The sequence below is a fragment of the Zeus faber genome (assembly GCF_960531495.2).
Source record: "Zeus faber genome assembly, chromosome: 1".
Lineage (NCBI taxonomy): Eukaryota > Metazoa > Chordata > Actinopteri > Zeiformes > Zeidae > Zeus > Zeus faber.
This window is the reverse complement of record NC_137193.1, coordinates 59,193,306-59,211,750: the sequence shown is the minus strand read 5'-3', so window position 1 is coordinate 59,211,750 and position 18,445 is coordinate 59,193,306. Positions and strand designations below refer to the sequence as shown.

Genomic DNA, 18,445 nt, shown 5'->3' with positions numbered 1-18,445 from the left:
CAATATGCTTTAATTGCCCAATCTTCCCCTCGACCCCTTCCCCTGATAACCTATAAGACCTCCGATGGCAATTAACAGAAGGAAACAAATAGTGCACAGAGTTGTCACTTCAAGGTGAACTTTGGGGGACGTGAGCCATCGTCAAACAGCGCACAGGCCAGAGCGCACAGTGTTTACGGCCACACATGCTTCCAATAAGGCTCCAGTCACATCGATGCCTGGAATTATGTGCACGGGCTGCCGCGGCCGGGCGCAGGTGATGCAGTTCCGTTTGGGCTGACTCTGATTAGGTCACGGAGACACTAATGAACCCTGAGCTCGCCGCTTTAATGGCCACTTAGCTGAGAGTGGCCATTCAAAAGCTACTTACAATTATACGGGAGTAATAAATTTCAAATGCTGTTGCAGGTCACATTAACATCACTTTAGAGGGAAAGGCAGAAAGAGAACGACCTACACCCCCCCCCTCTCATACCTGCTTGAGTAACGTGTAGTATGAACAGAGCTAAACTGGAAAAACGTTGCGTATTATGTTTACTTATCACTGATCACTTTTGCATCAAACTTTGGTAGGTATTCTAAATATCATAAGAACACAATATCTGGAAAAATCATCGAAGAATAAATATGAGCTTAATATGAACTTTTTTTTTATAATGGGCTTATGTGTTGGAATCATATTCTGGAGTCACAAATAATTCTGTTATTGTGGTTCATGATTGAGTCCAAAAATGGTGACCTTCTCCTTCACTCTAGACTTGAAATACGCCATCTTCCAAACAGCTTACTTTAGGTGTGCGTTATTACATTAACAAATATTGCTGAATCTATTATATTGCTGAGTCCTTTGATTCTCTCTCTCCACTGCTATCAACCCCCCCTCCCCCCCCCCCCCTCCTCCTCCTCCCAGACATAAAGCCAGCCAATGTGTTCATCACAGCCACGGGTGTGGTGAAACTAGGAGACTTGGGACTGGGGCGATTCTTCAGCTCCAAAACCACCGCCGCTCACTCACTAGGTAAAGCGCAGCAGTCACAAAATAGACACACGCACACTCCACATTCAGGCGTTTGGCTGTGCACTCGTGCAGAGGCCTCTATTAATCACCCGGAGCTGGATGTGTTTCATTAGCTATGCTGAGCCCATTAACCGTGCGTCATGTTGTAGCGCTGCGGGGCTGGAGCTGCTCCTTCATTGGCCAGTTAGCCACTTCCTGTTGCCTTGACCTCTGACCCCAGGCAGATAGTTTCTGGCCAGAGTCGGCTGGTGTGCGTGTGCGTGTGAGTTTCCATTAGAAAAGATGGGTGCTGGTAAACGTGTCCTATTATCTGTGTTTATTGAGCTTAAAAACAATTGATAAGCAGGCGATATGAAATATGACATCATCAAGGCATGTAGATGTTTAATATTTTTTATTAATCAGTCCCGTGGTTAATGCCATTTTAAAAATAAATAACGAATATTACTACTTGAAATCAAATTATTTCCATTTCTGAACAGTAAGTAACAATTGCAGCTGCCTTGTTTAACATTTCAGTAAAAAAAGTTTTTTATCAAATCACAAACAAAATATCTGGCAAGTAGGTCTAAATAAATAATAAAGTTTGTGGTGTTGTCTGTCTTCGCCAGGACGTCCTGTTGACATATTTTACACAATTAATTTTTACCGTCTGCTTTGGGTTGAACTTATATATCCAAAAAAAAAACCTAAACTATGGATGTATGTGTCCCAGAGATACATCATCTTTCTGTTTTTCCTCAGAGTTGTAGATGCTGCAGCTCTGTTTCTACTGTGTTTACAAGCGTCACCTGTCCCCGAGGGAGGGGGCGGGCTTAGTTCTATATCGACAGACGTGATTGGTCAGAGGTGAACCGTGAGCTTTAGATCGTCCAAAGTGATTGGCTTTCTGTTGCAGCTTGCAGAACGTGGAAATTAACAGATCCCCGGAATTATTTTTATTTAAATGATCCACCCTGCACTAATTCAAATTGTACTTAGAGGGATTTATTTTCACAGGACATTATGACCGGAGAGATTTAAATATGTGGGACTTCAACAGATTTCCCTGGTCAAAAACCAACAATTACCAGATAATGGAAGAGTGTGAGTGTGTGTGACTTCGGCTGTACAACACTGCATCTTACTCTACAGCAAAGTGACAGTTGTCAACAGTAAATAGGGATATGGAGAGGCCGTGCGTTCTTGTTTGGATACTCCTTAAATAACCACAAGAAGCCTTCTTCTGCCATGAGTGTCACTCATGACCGTCACGCACAGAAAACAAAACCCCACCTTGGCTTCGCAGAAAACCCAGGGTTTAACACACCCAGCTCGCTGCCCTAGCGTTTAAAAACACAGGCCCACATCTTTACAGTTTGTTAACGGCCTGTTCCCGCGGGCCTTTATCCCTGCACCTTATTGTAAAAGTCTCCCCCGATTCCGTGTCGGAGCAGCGTATTTATTTGGTCAGTTTATTCAGCGGGCTGGAAAATTTTGCCTCCCCAAGACTCTGATCTGTTGACAGATCGCTGTATTTCGGTCTAAGCGATTGTCGTTATAAACGCCTTCTGCCATTCTACTGAAATTGTTCATTTGTGATCTTTTAGTGCAGCTTAAAAAAATGCGCTGGGGAAAGTCGTGGCCAAGGTCAGCAAAACAGCAGTTGTTGTTTTATTTTATTTAAATTTTTTTTCCCCCAAAGCACAATGAAGTGCAGCATGGTTGAAGCAACTTGTAAAACTGCAAAGCGCTACGTCCAACATAAACTTCCCCATTACTTGATGAGGGAAATAAATAGAACAATGGAGCACATGAATGAATTAAACGTCTGTCATTCTCTATGACAGACTTTATTACGCTTACGCAGAGCTATTCCTGGCCCCGGCACATCAGAAGGCCAGGCTGGGGAAGGTGTGAATCATGTGACCAGATCAGCAGAAGCCTGGAAAGCAGCAGAGGTGAAGGTGTCTGTGAACGTGCTCATTAAAATGTTGAGTGCACAGCGCCCTCTTTAGGTGTACAGGGGAACTCCAGTTCATCTGGCTGCAGGGTCACCTGGAACAAAGGAACTTTTGATGATTAAACAAATCTGTCGAAATGACTCGTTCCCTGATGATCTGGCAGGGACACAAGGTTTAATAAGTACCTTTTATTTACAGGTAGGACGTTGTGTGTTCTTGGGATGATAAAATACTTTAGACTGTAAATTCCCATGTGATTAGGAAATTGTAGATTATTGACCCTGCACTGTCTTAACAAGGCAGTGTAGGTATTGGGATGGGCTCTATTTGTCGTCCTCCCATCATGATGTGTCCTAAATTGGAATGTGTATTGGTAAATATTACATTTTTTTTTGGGAAAGTGATATTATACGTGCTCCAAATGATTGTGTGTAACGTGGGGTCCACACAGTTCTGTGCAGTAAAATGTCAGATACTGTAATGGCGGGTTAAAATCGACAACAGAGACTTATTAGCATAAGAAAGGCTGATCATTTTTTATCAACTAGTAATGGATGTTATGGGAGCTTGTTCATACTGTACCAGGAGATCCCACAGCTCTCTCTCTCTCTCCTCTTGACATCTGTCTTTGTCACCTTTTGTTTTTCCCTCTTTCTGTGTTGTCCTCATCTTGCCTCCTTTTAAATCCTTTCTTTTTTTTTCCTCCACCTCTGCAGCTCAGCCTTAACCACAAACCCTTTATCTCGTTCTTCCAGTCACACACATTCTGGGCATGTGCTTTTGCATGTGCATGGCGTATGAGGCAGATAGGTGTCGGGGGGGCGTACACACACACACACACACACACACACACACACATATAGGCTCATACACTAACTGAAACAGACACAGACCCACCTGTGCGCTCTCTCCATGTCACAGACATATTTACATGCACATGCACACACACACACACTGGCACAATTATTTGTAAACTTAATGGAGTGAACCAAACACACCCCAGCATCCAGAATAGGTGCAGCCTATTTCGGTGACACAGGTAGTGCACTGGAGATCAGGAGATGAATCCAAAGTAGCCGCAATGGAGCTGACGTAGTCATCGGGGATCTAGGAGCCCAAGCCCAGCGGCTGCCAACCAGGAGCCCAAACCCGGAAGAAAGAAAGACAAGAAAAAGAGAGGCGGGGGTTAATAAATCATTACATAGATTGATTCTGAGCAGACTCCTCCAAGCGAGAGTGGAGATGAGGCGAGGGCCAAGAGTTAAGAGAGAAGCAGGTTGTTGACAGATTGGTCGCTGGTTCTAATCACATCGTCTAGACGTGTGTGTGTGTGTGTGTGTGTGTGTGTGTGTGTGTGTGTGTGTGTGTGTGTGTGTGTGTGTGTGTGTGTGTGTGTGTGTGTGTGTGTGTGTGTGTGTGTGTGTGTGTGTGTGTGTGTGTGTGTGTGCGCGCGCCAGAAGGGCTTCAACAAACCTCTCTGTTAACAAGTTTGGCTGTACTTGCCAGCAGCGTTCGAGCTCGGTCAGCGTGCATGTAAACGGTCGTGAAAATTAATGGTCATGACAGCGCGGAGAGAGAACTACGCCGACTGGAAAATAAAGGGAAAAGAGGGTTATGTGGAGAGAGTCTATGTGGGGGCTCGGTGGTTAGCACTGTTGCCTCACAGCAAGAAGGTCCTGGGTCCGAATCCTGGCCGTCCCAGGTCCTTTCTGTGTGGAGTTTGCATGTTCTCCCAGTGTTTGTGTGGGTTTCCTCACACCGCAAAAAAAAACATCTATGTTGGGGTTAATACCCCTGTCAGTGCCCCTGAGCAAGGCACTGGCAAAAGAGCTGGAGTTGGTCCCCGGGCGCTGTACTGCAGCTGCCCACTGCTACTAGGTATAGGATGGGTCAAATGCAGAGGACACATTTTGTTGTATCCTACTTGTACAACGACAATAAAGAGATGTTCTGTTGTTCATTCTGCCATCCTTGCTCTTAGCGGCTTGCCCTGACCAAGCCTCTCCACCCATAAAAGGCACGGCTGTAGCACTAGTTGGGATGGTGAATATACTTATAGAGGACAGTCTACCCTGCATACCTGCGTAGAACTTCCTTCGCACCTCTGAGTAAACCAAATGTTTCAAACCACAAGCCTCCGGGCCCACATTCAGCCCACGAGACATTTTAATGCTACCTGCTACATGTTTGTAATTTTTGAACCCGGCCTGGAAATGTTTCTTTAATTCACATCGTTTTACTTAATGTTTTCAGAAAATAAACCGGAATAAAATTTGGTATCACAATATATAGATTATATATAGAAATATATGATTGTGTCTTTTTAGCAGAAGTATTATTTGGCAATTCCATAATGCATGATGAAAATAATGGGGGGGGCAGCAAAAAAAAAAAAATATGGGACAGCTGGCCAGTGTCCGCCATGTCATAGTTTGAGACCCCTGGTTTAAGGAAAGCAGAATTCAAATATGACTTATTTATTGAATCAATTGACATTTTTGAAAATGAAAAAAAGAAGAGATATATCTCTAAATTAACGTCGTCAAAATATTAGAAAAAATCTGAATTGTAATCTTTGCTCATGCTTGTTTGAATCCAAAGTTTAGGAAACGCTAGATGATCCAATAGGAGCCCTTCGCCCGGGCCTGAAGGTCACATGGTCCAACGGTCGGGCTCAAATTTTGAGTACAGAGCCTCAATCGGTATTCACCCATTCCAGACCGCGCTGGCGGCTTGGTCCCCAAACATTTTTGTTTGAGCGTACAAGCAGTGGGGTGATTCCTCCGAGTCAGCAGCCTTGCTTCAGCGTGTCCCGGTTTAGACGGCAGTGTTTGGGCCTCATTAATGCCTCCTCGATAATGTCCGTGGTTTGAACCAGCAGGGTTTTCTTGAGACAACACCGCTTCCTCCCTCTACCAGGAACTCTGTTGTCACAGCCGTTCCCAGTAATGGAAATCAATCCCAACATGACTTTCAATTCATTTGCTTGAATAAGTAATGTGCCCCTAATTTAGCATGCGGAAGGAGCGCAAGCCCAGCACCACTCAGCCCTTTTTTCAATACAACTATTAACATAAGAGAGACTGATTCTTTTTTTAATCAACTAATAATGGATGTTATGGGAGCTTGTTCAGGCCGTACCAGGAGATCCCACCTCTCTCGCACTCTCTCTCTAACACTCCCTCGCACTCTCTCCTGCACTCTCTCGCTCTCTCTCTCTCTCTCTCTCTCTCTCGCACTCTCTCTCTCGCACTCTCACTCTCGCACTCTCTCGCTCTCTCCCTCACACTCACTCTCTCTCCTCGCACTCTCTCTCTCTCTCTCGCACGCACCCGCTAACCTGATGACCAATTAAAACCAAAATGTTTCCATCTCTGTTTCTCTCTCTTTCACCCTTCTTTCTCTCATTCTTTCTGCCCCCCCCCACACATCCACTCTCTCTCCACCTGTGCAGATGAACTATTTTTAGGATGGTATAAGACCACACATTTAATCTCGAAACCTGTTTTCTCAGTCCCAATTAAATCTGCAGAAAAATAATAATAATAAAAGAAAAGAGTTTTAACTTTAATTTTCTCTAACTCTAACAGCCCTCTCCATAATTGTTTAATTAATTACATTTTTTGAATCGTTTGAGTAATTCCTTTCGACCCGGTAGTGTGTGTGTGTGTGTGTGTGTGTGTGTGTGTGTGTGTGTGTGTGTGTGTGTGTGTGTGTGTGTGTGTGTGTGTGTGTGTGTGTGTGTGTGTGTGTGTGTGTGTGTGTGTGTGTGTGGTTTTTTTGGTTTGTTTATTTATAACTGGCACTTCTTCCGCAAATTCACTTTCCCTCCTAAGCCCCTGATACCTATCTTGGCTTCTGCACTTCCACTCTGTCCCCCAATTTTAGTTTCTTCAGATTGGGACCTCAAAAGTGGATTGTCATAAAACACACACACACACACACACACTCCTCCAAGGAGGTTGTCACCCAGGATTTCACGGTACATGGCCCCATCCATCTTTCCCTCGATGTGGTGAAGTCGACCTGTCCCCTTAGCAGAGAAACACCCCCCCAAAGCATAATGCTTCCACCTCCATGCTTGAGGGTGGGGATGGTGTTCTTGGGGTCGTAGTCAGAATTCCTCTTCCTCCAGACATGGTGAGTCGCATTGATACCAAAGAGCTCGATTTTGGTCTCATCTGACCACATCACCTTCTCCAAGCATTCTCTGAATCATTCAGGTGTCCATTGGCAAACTTCAGACGGGCCTGTACATGTCCCTCCTTGAGTAGGGGGACCTTACGGGCGCTGCAGGATTTTAATCTATTACAGCGTAGTGTGTTACCAATGCTTTTCTTGGTGACTGTGGTCCCAGCTGCCTTGAGATCATTAACAAGCTCCCCCTGTGTAGTTCTGGGCTGATCCCTCACTTTTCTCATGATCATTAATACCCCACGAGGTGAGATCTTGCGTGGAGCCCCAGACCGAGGGAGAATGACGGTCATTTTGTGTTTCTTCCATTTTCAAATAATCGCGTCAACAGTTGTCTCCTTCTCACCCAGCTTCTTGCCAATGGTCTTGTAGCCCATTCCGGCCTTGTGCAGGTCTACAATCTTGTCCCTGATGTCCTTAGACAGCTCTTTGGTCTTGCCCATGATGGAGAGGTTGGAGTCTGATTGATTGATTCTGCGGACAGGTGTCTTTTATACAGGTCACGAGTTGAGATTAGGAGTACTTTCTTAAAGCGAGAGGACTAATCTGTGGAAGCCAGAATTCTTTATGGTTGGTAGGGGATCAAATACTTATTTCACTCAATGAAATGCAAAATAATTTATATCTTTTTTTTCTATGTGATTTTTCTGGATTTTCTTTTCGATATTCTGTCCCTCACTGTTATAATAAACCTACCAAAAATTACTACTAAAATTATAGACCGTTCATTTCTTTGTCAGGGGGCAAACTTACAAAATCACTGAGGGATCAAATAATTATTTCCCCCACTGTACAAACGTACTAGGGGTGGGCCGACTGATCGGAAGAAACGTCTATCTGTTACGGATATTGTTTTTTGTCCGATTCCAAATGACCTTCGCTCATTTTGAGTTTATATCCTTATCGGAGAAATCAAATTTTCTCTCTCCAGATTCTGCAAATGAGTAGTTATCTGCCTACTTCTTTTAGGTTCATTCACTTGGAACGGTCTTGCATACACATTGTATAGCTGACAGGAACTTCTGGACATCAGATCTTGCAATATTGACTATCTACCCCAAATTTTCCTCTGCAATGTAAAACAAAATGGTTGAGCTGCCGCTGCAGGTCACCACTCACAAAAAGATTATGGACTGCAACATCATGATCTTCACGGAAACATTGCTCAACAGCGGCGTTACCAATAGCGCCATGGAGCTAATAACTCCAGCGCCAGCTGATAACTCCAGTAAGACTAGAGGTGGGGGACTGTGCATTGATGTAAACAAAGCTGGGTGCACGGACACTAGTGTCATCGAGAGTCACTTCTCTGCTGACATAGACCGTTTTCACACCAAAAGGAGAAATGGCGTTCTTTTTTTTCCTCTTTTTTTTCTGTTGTGTCACGTTCGACATCACAAACACCCCAGAAAAGGGGAGTGTCATGGTTTCAGTGTGATTGGGAACAAAACAGCAGCGGAGACAGCAACTTAAACAAACAACAAAATAAAACTGTAAAACTTGGGGAAAAAATATTTTGAGCCGTTCAAAAGAATCTAATCATTCGTGAACGACCCAACATTCCAGTAGATGCAGCATGCTGCCACTGTGCACCGGTCCTTTGGCTGCCGGGAGACGATTCTTTGGTTCGGAGACCGGCTTGGGGCGGTGCTGAAGTGGCTCGGAGCCCGGCGGGGAGCGCGGGGGTTTTCCGCTGTGCTCCCATTGGCGCATTCCCCACAGTCAAAACATTTCACGGCCCCCCAGGCGGGGAAAAAATTTGATTTTGGATTCTAAATGGGATATGAAATGATGGAATAGTACAGGGATATTCCTGTCTATTTAGGCGCCAATTTCTGGAACATCAACGCACGTCGCATCGTGCCGTTTAATTAGCGTGTCTACCCGGGTGTCGTGTTACATCAGAGGCAATCGCAGGTGGAGCCGATTAAAACCCTGTGTCTATTGCAGGGTCATTTGAACCAGGACTGAAACCCTGGTTTTAACTTTTCCAATGATGACAAATGACAGATGTTAGCGGGTGTTACTGGTTTTTGGCCCAGTGGGAAAGGGGTGCTGGTGTATCTCATGGTTAAGTGCTGCTAAACGAGGGGGGATATAAGCAGTAGCACTGACGCCACTAGTTTATTGTTAGCATTAGCTAGCATTAGCTAGCCTGCTAGGGTACCATTGCGTTCACCAGCTGCATAACATTACACATATACACATCTTCCCATTATTATTAACATTGGCAACATTCTTCAAATTTGGCACAAACATCCACTTGGAGTAAAGGATGAAGTGGTTAGAATTCGGTGCTCAAAGGCTTAGGTCACTGACCTCACAAAACACGTTTTTGGCCATAACTCAAGAATTAATGCAGTAATAATGACAAAACTTCACACAGATATCTCAAGGGATAAAATGATGAAGTGATGTCATTTTATATCCACCTTCATTTTATATAACACCTTTGCTGTGACATCATGGTATTCCGCCATCTCCGGAAGCACCGATCGGGCAGCGTGTTCCAAGAATTAGCAAACGCAATCATGGAAGAAGCCTGTTGTGAAAAAGAATACAAAATCCTCTGTTCAGGATTATTTTGGTTTGACGCAACCAGCAGCCGAAGCATGTAATGTAAGTCATTTGCCGTCTTTCCAAACGTGGCCCCGGGACGGAGCACCGGCTCTAACCAGCCGCAGCACGGAGGTTCGGTTAAAACAATCGCTTCATTTGGCATTATTTATTTTGTTTGAGCAAAATAAAAGGATCAAATCATGTAATTATCCCGTAGAAAGGAGGCATCCCAGTCTGGGTCTCTGTTCCCCAGAGGAGGATCCCCCGGGACGACGCCCCCCGGTAACAGGTGTGTCTGAGTGCGCTCTGCACTGCCACGTTGTTCCTCCGAGAGAGAGAGAGAGAGACCGTTTGACAATGAACTGGAAACAGTGTTTATGGTGATTTATTTCTTCTTTTTGTGGATTTCTCCAGACAAGGATAAAAGCACCGACTTTTATTGACTTTAAAGCGGCAACGCGGAATACCAGTTCCTATGCTCATACGCTTTGAATTGAGCTTTCCAGGTCGTTAAATTGGCAAAATTTAAGGACAAAAATTGCCCCCCCCCCCCCCCCAAGAAAAAACACCCACCAATTGGACTTGGACCTTGATTGGACCTTGAAACTGCATTGATTGTATACAGTAGCTCTGTGCTGCCGGGTTGAAGATGTGTGTACCATCCATGTTTTACCGTTTGTAGCTTTGTCTCACCATTAGTGCACAGTGCGATGGCCGCGGGCACAGAGGAGCAGCTGTAGCACCCGTTTTTACACCTGGGTGAGAGATGATCCAGTGGTTGAATGAGCTGCCACGGCACCTTGTGGAGAGGGTGAGAGGTGGGCGTCGTTGCACCGTGCGACCAAACTCTCTATCGGTCCTCCGTAAAAACAGTTTCTTAGTGAAGATGACATATTTCTCACCGGGAATTATCCACTGGAATCATACATGTCAATATGGAGTAGTTATAACTTCCATTTCGCCGATAATACACTTAACACCTTCATATTAAATTCCTTCAAAGTTACATTACTGAGTCTGGACTAACATGAATGTTAACTGCACTCGACTGGTTGGCGGAGGCCTACACCACCGCAAAGCGCTAATTCAGCTTTCAAATGTGTTACCACCTCATCCAGTCTTTAAGTGGCAAGAATGTGCACTTCCTACACTCGACCACCCATCCCATTTTACATTTAAGTTAGTAAGTAATAAGATGATACTGCGATGTCCTCCCAATGGACTTTGTCTTAAAAATAATTAAAAAAAAATGTAACTCCATCTCAGGCTGCATGAAGCCAAGCCGTTGACGTCCCCCTGCGTCTGTCTTTCCCCTGCGAGTCCATCTGGGTGAAGGCCGTACTCTCTGGACCTGTGCCAAGCTGTGTGGCTGTTTGGGGCTCTTGAGTTTCAAAACCAGAACCAGAAGCGGGCCTGTGTTTTTAAGGCTCCCTAGGCATAGCCCCCACCCTCTCAACTACTGTTTCAGATCATTACGCGGAGGCAGTAATCAAAGCTGATTTATGTATATTTTGTATGTGTGTACGTGTGTGTGTGTGTGTGTGTGTGTGTGTGTGTGTGTGTGTGTGTGTGTATTCTCGCTCAACATATGCATGCGAGTCCGCACGCAGGTTTGCGTGTGCCCCGCCGCTTTCCATTGTGACTTAACTGAGTTAAATATTATCTTACCTCTGCATTCTTTTAATCAGAAAAATGGAGGCAGTGAAGCTTACGATCCCCTCCTGTCTTCTGCTCCATGCAGTGTGGAAGGTTCTCCTTCCTCCTCCCGTGATGAACTGGGGGAGCAAGGTGATGCAAAAAGGTAACATCTCTTGTTTTTTCCTCCTCTTCTCTCTCTCCCTCTCTCTCCTACCCCCCAACCCCCTCTGTTCCAGTGGGTACCCCATACTACATGTCTCCAGAGAGAATACATGAAAACGGATACAACTTCAAATCTGACATCTGGTCGCTAGGATGCCTGCTCTACGAGGTAAACTATAGGCAAATACACACACACACACACACACACACACACACACACACACACACACACACACACACACACACACACACACACACACACACACACACACACACACACACACACACTCTGTCACCCCTCGGTAAAGACACACATACACACTGTCACCGCTCGGTAGACACACACACACACACACACACACACACACAGCATCCTCTCTGCCACATGCTGATTACAAATGATCATCTACAGTTTACGCACGCTCTCTGTCGCTGCCTTGACATGCCACACCACGCTTGCTCCAACAGAGGCTCCTCTTCTGTATGCCCCTCATTGTTTCGCTGAGCACCTATCCACCCCCCCCCCCCTCCCTGGCGGAAATTGCGGCCTTTTTTTCCCCGAGCTCGACTCGTCTGGCCTGGGAGCCTGTTGAGTGTTGTGGAGCCGGCGGGCGACGGGAACTGACATATCCATGTGTTTCAGATAAGGCCGCCCAGTGACACTGACTAGTCTGATTAGCCTGCAGAGGAACACCGCGCAGTCCCACCATAGACCACACTGACTGGAGACAGGCCAGGGTGGGGGAGAGCGGGGGTGGAGCAAATGGGGGGCAGGATGAGGTTGCAGGAGAATAAGGAAGGGAAAAAATGGAGGAAAAAAACAGTCGATTTGGTTTCACCTAGCATGTGCTCTTGCTAGACACATTGGTCTTGGGGAGGGAGAGGAAGGGAGAGAGCGATCTTTGCTAATTATTCCCCCGCAATGCATCGGGGCCAGACCGGTGGTTGGCTGAATTCAGTAGGTGACGTGTGTGTTGGCTTATTTATTTCAGATGAATCTTTATTACCTCTATTTATGGTGGACATTTTGGATGTCCAAGCTTGGTTTGAGTAGCTCAGCATTTGGGGATAATGTTTATAAATTGTGATTGCATACTTTTGCAGCACGAGTGTTGGGTTGCATGAGATCATAATCGTACAACACAACCCTTTGCTAAGCGCTAACACTTACAAAGTGTTATCTTAAATGCTGATCTTCATTATCAAGCATGGTGAAAACTTAATTATATACGTTTGGATTGGAATATAACTTTTACGCCACATGGTTACTCTTTCGTCAGAACAGATAGAGATTATGTCACATAGCAGGCCAACAGTGGTTTAAAAAGAAAAGTGACTACAACATGAACATGAATCTTATTTGATCCGAGTTAATTTGGCTACGTTCACACTGCAGGCCAGAGTGGCCAAAATCCGATAATTATGTATTTATTTATTTATTTATTTTGTTTTATGTGACTCTTTTCAATTTCTGAATTGGGCCACTTTCAGATGTGGTCCTAAATCAGATACAGGTCTGATTTTATTTTATTTTTTGCAGTGTGACCTCAGTCTGAACAGTCCAATTGGAATTTATGCCACTTTTACGCCACTCTAGAGCAGGGGTTCCTAACCTTTTAAATAATCACGGACCGGACTGCAGGGAAACTCGGAATTCCGACCCTGACTTGGGGACCGGCGAGCAGAGCCCAACGCACCACGGCTGCCCACCAAGCAGCGTATACAGCCAAGCGAGGGAAAGTAAATAATAGATAAAAACATAGACCAGCCCAGTGAGGGGGCACCCACACTCACCGCCTTTTATGAATAGCACCTGATCTAATAATAGCGTGTGTGTGTGTGTGTGTTTGTGTGTCCGCTGAGCAATCGGTGCACATTGTGTTTTTCTTTTATTTTGCAAAATGTCCTTATTGAACAAAACAACAAAAGGCACAGTGCCCCTGTCTGGATTCAAAGATTTCATATGTGAGCTGGTGCCGAGGTACATGGTCCCACGCCGCCCGACAGCCACCAGGCCGTCGTGTTTCTGTGCATTTGCCTGCCACTTACATTTTACATTTACATTTAGTCATTTATCAGACGCTTTTATCCAAAGCGACTTACAATTGTTCAAACACCGACGGACGCAGCCATCAGGAGCAATTAGGGGTTAAGTGTCTTGCTCAAGGACACTACAGCATGCTAGCAGGAGGAGCCTGGGATCCAACCAGCAACCTTTAGATCACTAGACCACCAGCTCTACCTCCAGAGCTACCATCCCCACACTTCCGTACGACAGCGTGCTGCATGTGACGTCTTTGTTACTTCTGCACATGCGGGTCGGTTCAGGACTGTGACCGGTTCAGACTGGAATCTGATACAAAATAATGTGAACAGCCAAAAAATATCGTATCTGAGCAAAAGATCCGAATTGAGCACCAAGGCTTGCAGTGTGAACGTAGCCTTTGAGGTCTCTGTGTTGATCAGTGTCTGTACTCTGACGGTGGCTGGTGTCTGGACTCAATGAAGACGGTCAGAAAGCATAAAAAATAAACCCAAATGGAGAAGAATGTGATATGAAGAATGAAGAATGATATGGTCAGCAGCTGTGGAGGTCGGCCATGACGGGAGTTTACTGCCACATTGTCTCGCACATCGCAATATCCCTGTTCTTTCCGAAGAAGGAACTGGCCAGGGTTTTCCAAAACCTCTCCCCTGCGTGAGGGTTCCCTGAACTCTCTCTCTCTCTCTCTCTCTCTCTCTCTCTCTCTCTCTCTCCCTCCCTTCCTCCCTACCCAGCATTCTCTGCTTACCTTTCTATTCTTCCTCTCTACTCGTCGCTGCCCCCCCCCCCCCACCACCACCACCTCCCTCATCCTCCTCTTCCTTCTCCCTATCTTCTCCTAACCTTTAGGCCTGAGGAATTCACATAGATATCGAAGCCCCGAATCCTTTGGTTTGCCATTGATTTTCCTCTGAACATGCTGGGGGATTAGGGGCATGCTTTACTGTATGTTTAGTGTGTGTGTGTGTGTGTGTGTGTGTGTGTGTGTGTGTGTGTGTGTGTGTGTGTGTCCGTCCCAGGGATTTTTATTTACTTTTTTTTTTTTTTTTAACTTATCTTCCTTGTGTGCGAAACAGCTCTGTTTGAGAGCGCCTGAATATTTCATCTGCGTGCCCAGGGGTGGGTTGGGCTCCACGGAGCCAGACGAGCCCGTCAATACCTGACTATTGTATCTGCGTGTGTCGACATCGCCCATTCTGTTTGAACCCTTTCTCCCCGTGTCTGACCTCATTACATCACCTGACCCCCCCCCCCCCTTCCCGCTCGCCCCCCCCCTCTTTTAGCACCATAGTTATAGAGGGAGGGGATGGGGGGTCTGCTGTTGCCGAGGTCATCTCCCACGGTGACCAGTGGGCGCTCGGCGGTGTGGGCCGCCACGCTTTCAGTCACACGCCAATCGATGAGGCGCCGGTCTCCTTACCACGCTCTCACTCAGCTGCCCTCGGTCAGGAATGCTTCATATTTATGATCTACACACACACACACACACACATACACACACACACACACACACACACACACACACACACACACACACACACAAGCTTGTATCTTAGCCAGCGTGTGTGCATGTGTAAGGAGAAACTGTGCTTGCTCGTCGCTTCTCTTACCCCCCCACCCGTCTCACACTTTTGTGTTTTCTTACCGTGTGTGTATCTGTGTTAGTGTTTTGTGGGAAAGGAAGCTGAGGAGAGGAGTATCTGGGAGATCTGTGCTGGAATGCAGCTCGGTGCTGCGTGGATCGCAGCCATGCGTAGTTCTGGCTGTGGCCGGGCGTCACGCCTCCCGCCCCGGGCTCTTGCCTCACCCGCCAAACCCCCCTCCTCCCTCTCCTTTCCCCCTCCCCGCCTGACTTGTTTTGCTGCCTGGTTTTTACGAGGCCTACGACGCTCGGCTTCTCGGCCGCAGCCAGCTTTGCATGTGATGCGTTGGCCCTGTAGCCAGCTCCTTGAAGATGTGTTTGAAGAGGGCAGCTTTACAGAGAGCCTGCTGTTTATGCCTCACCCACATGCCCTCAAACCCCTTTCTCTCGCGTGTTTCCTCAAGGTAGTGGCACTCGCTCTCCTTCCCTCGGTGTTTGAACTTGTGTGCCAGACACACTAAAACTAGAAAATCTAGCTCACTTGGTGTGTCAGTACTTCTTCATCAACCTGCGTTTCATCTTATGTTCATTCGGTTGATTCCCGACTCTTCTTGTTTTGTCCCTGGTCGCTCGACGTGGAAGGGGGTTGCCTTCCAGTAAAAACATGAACATACGTGAACACAACAGTTAACTCAGCGCCAGGCCTTTATGAGCACATGTTTCAGATGTCTGCAGTTTATAAACTTGGTCTGTGCATTTTTTGGTCCACATTCCAGTGGACGACATCCAAGAGGCAGGAGATACAAGCTAGTTTGTCGTTTGTCAGAGGTGTGTGTGTGTGTGTGTGTGTGTGTGTGTGTGTGTGTGTGTGTGTGTGTGTGTGTGTGTGTGTGTGTGTGTGTGTGTGTGTGTGTGTGTGTGTGTGTGTGTGTGTGTGTGTGTGTGTGCGTGCGTGCGTGCGTGCGTGCGTGCGTGCGTGCGCCACTGTGGTCCCAGTTGAGACGCTGCCACCGGAGGACGAGAGATTAAGCGCGATACCAGTGTATGGGTGTCGCAGTTCCAGAAGAACTGTTGTGTTGGGCAATTATACTCCCACAACGCAAAGCCAGCTCTCAGATCCAGCTACAGTTAGGCCGCCGTGGCACATCGACAAAATAACACCTCATCGCCTTTATTTTTTGGGGATTTTTAGTCTTTTGGGTGTTTTTTTTGGTTCTCAAACTGTTCCCACTCGCCTCAGGATTTGACTCTTCGCAGTGCTGCATGTTGACTTTCTTTATCCCTCCATTCCCCCTCGCAGAGAGACAGCTCTTCTCACCAGTCGTGCCTCTCTCGGCCCCTGCGCTGGGACCGCTCGCCTTGATTAATATATTAATATACCATAATAAAGCCGTGAAGGATGAGCAAGCAGAACAAAAAGAAAGAATATAAAAACCAAGTCGGAGCGACACGTCTGTTTGTGCGAAATCCTTCGTGCCCTCGACGTGATCGCATCTGCGTCCATGCGTACACTTCTCGTTTGCACCGAGCCGGCAAGGTCCGCTGGTCCCAGATGCCGATGGCCACGGGGATAACGAAATGGAAGGGAGTGACTGTGTCTTCTCCTTTCTAATTGGCGTACGGGGAGAGAGAGAGGGATGAGCGCTAATTAAAGAGCATGCCCGTTCCCCGGTGCCGCTTCTAGCCTTTTACACGGATGCAGGTCTTGGCTGCATGCAGCATAACTTAACTGGCGAAGGAAAAGTCTAGGAAAGGAGTTTGTGTGTGTGTGTGTGTGTGTGTGTGTGTGTGTGTGTGTGTGTGTGTGTGTGTGTTTGTGTGTGTGTGTGTGTGTGTGTGTGTGTGTGTGTGTGTGTGTGGTTGCTCTGCCACCAGCAACCAAAGCTCCTTAGACAGACAGCAGGCATGCGTGTGCAGTGGATGTCTCTCGAATACCAATGAACCGAGACTCAGACACACACACATGCACACACACGGTCAGAGGTCAGAGAGTGAGTCAATCACTTGCCCAATGCAACGTCCAAATTTGAGAGCGTGCGTTTAGGTGTCGATATATGAGGTGTGTGTGTGTGTGTGTGTGTGTGTGTGTGTGTGTGTGTGTGTGTGTGTGTGTGTGTGTGGCAGGGGGCCGGCAGCTGTCAGAGGCCAGGAGCAGCAGGCACTAATGAAGCAGATGAATAGTGCAAAAACTCCCAAATACAAACAGGACAGTTGACATTTTTCATCTGTCAAAAGCGGAAGGTGCATGAAAATACGACGGGGTCTTGTTTAACCCTTTACCTGCTGGCTACTAGTGCGCTGCTTTTCTTTTTTTTTTTTTTTTTTTTTTTTTTTTTCACCATTCTTTCTTTGTCTGTTTCTCTGCCTCAATCCCCTCCCCCTCCCCCCCCCCCCCCCCCTCTCTCTCTCTCTCTCTCTCTCTCTCCCCCCCCCACCAGTACAGTAATTGATATGACTGAATAATAATAATTCCTTTTTTCAGACATTGTATGTCTCTGTCTTAAAAAAGATATTTCCCCTACTATTTTTAATAATATGTTTTTATAAGCCCGGGGCGCAGGTATTACTCTGGAGGTGTCGTGTGTCTATCAGGGAAACATCAAAGAAAGAGTCTGCCCACTTGATAACCCAGAAGATGCCGTCACTCACTTGACCATTCTGCAGAGTCTGTAGTCAGCATGTCTCACATGTGCAATCAAGGGATATTTGCATCTCGTCCTACTTCACCGATATAGCAATTTTTTGTGACCTTATCAGTATGTAATTACATTACATTATTATACATATTATTATATTTTTATGAATAATAATAATAATAATTTTATATATATATGTGTTTGTTTGTTTGTTTGTTTATTTTTACAAAATCTGAATAAAAAATATATATTTTAGGAAATCTGATAAAATAAGAACTGTTACCATGTAAGAATGTAAATGTTACCTCTGACTCTCTTCAGTGGTTTTCTTGTACCCGTTTTGTTCTGGAACTCCATTACATCGCAGTGGTCCGATTAATGTACCTCAACATCTTTATGAATATTGATGTGGTACAGATATTAGTATCTGTGCAATTCTAATTTTGAGTACCGCTTGCCACATAGGCTATCCATCTTCCTAAATATGGGTACCCTCTCTGATTATTTAACCAAATGGAACCGTTGGTTACTATCAGCCTGTAGTGCTTAACCAATGATAACCAATGTTCCTAGTTGATGCTCATACTATAATCACTGGCACATGCATAATGCAAATACTTTGAATGACTATTTTCTTAAAAGTGCCAGCTAAATAAGTATGGGATGAAT

General features: G+C 45.9%; 1 protein-coding gene across 1 annotated transcript in view; it reads left to right on the top strand.

Moving 5' to 3' along the window:
• Positions 1-18,445, top strand: part of nek7 (NIMA-related kinase 7) — a gene marked incomplete at its 3' end in the record, with an annotated part of 83,167 nt that overhangs the window by 56,006 nt on the left and 8,716 nt on the right. The window contains exons 7-8 of the mRNA XM_080012963.1: positions 911-1,018; positions 11,589-11,683. Of these exons, the coding sequence (XP_079869089.1) occupies positions 911-1,018; positions 11,589-11,683 (203 nt within the window). The remainder of the gene's footprint in view (positions 1-910; positions 1,019-11,588; positions 11,684-18,445) is intronic.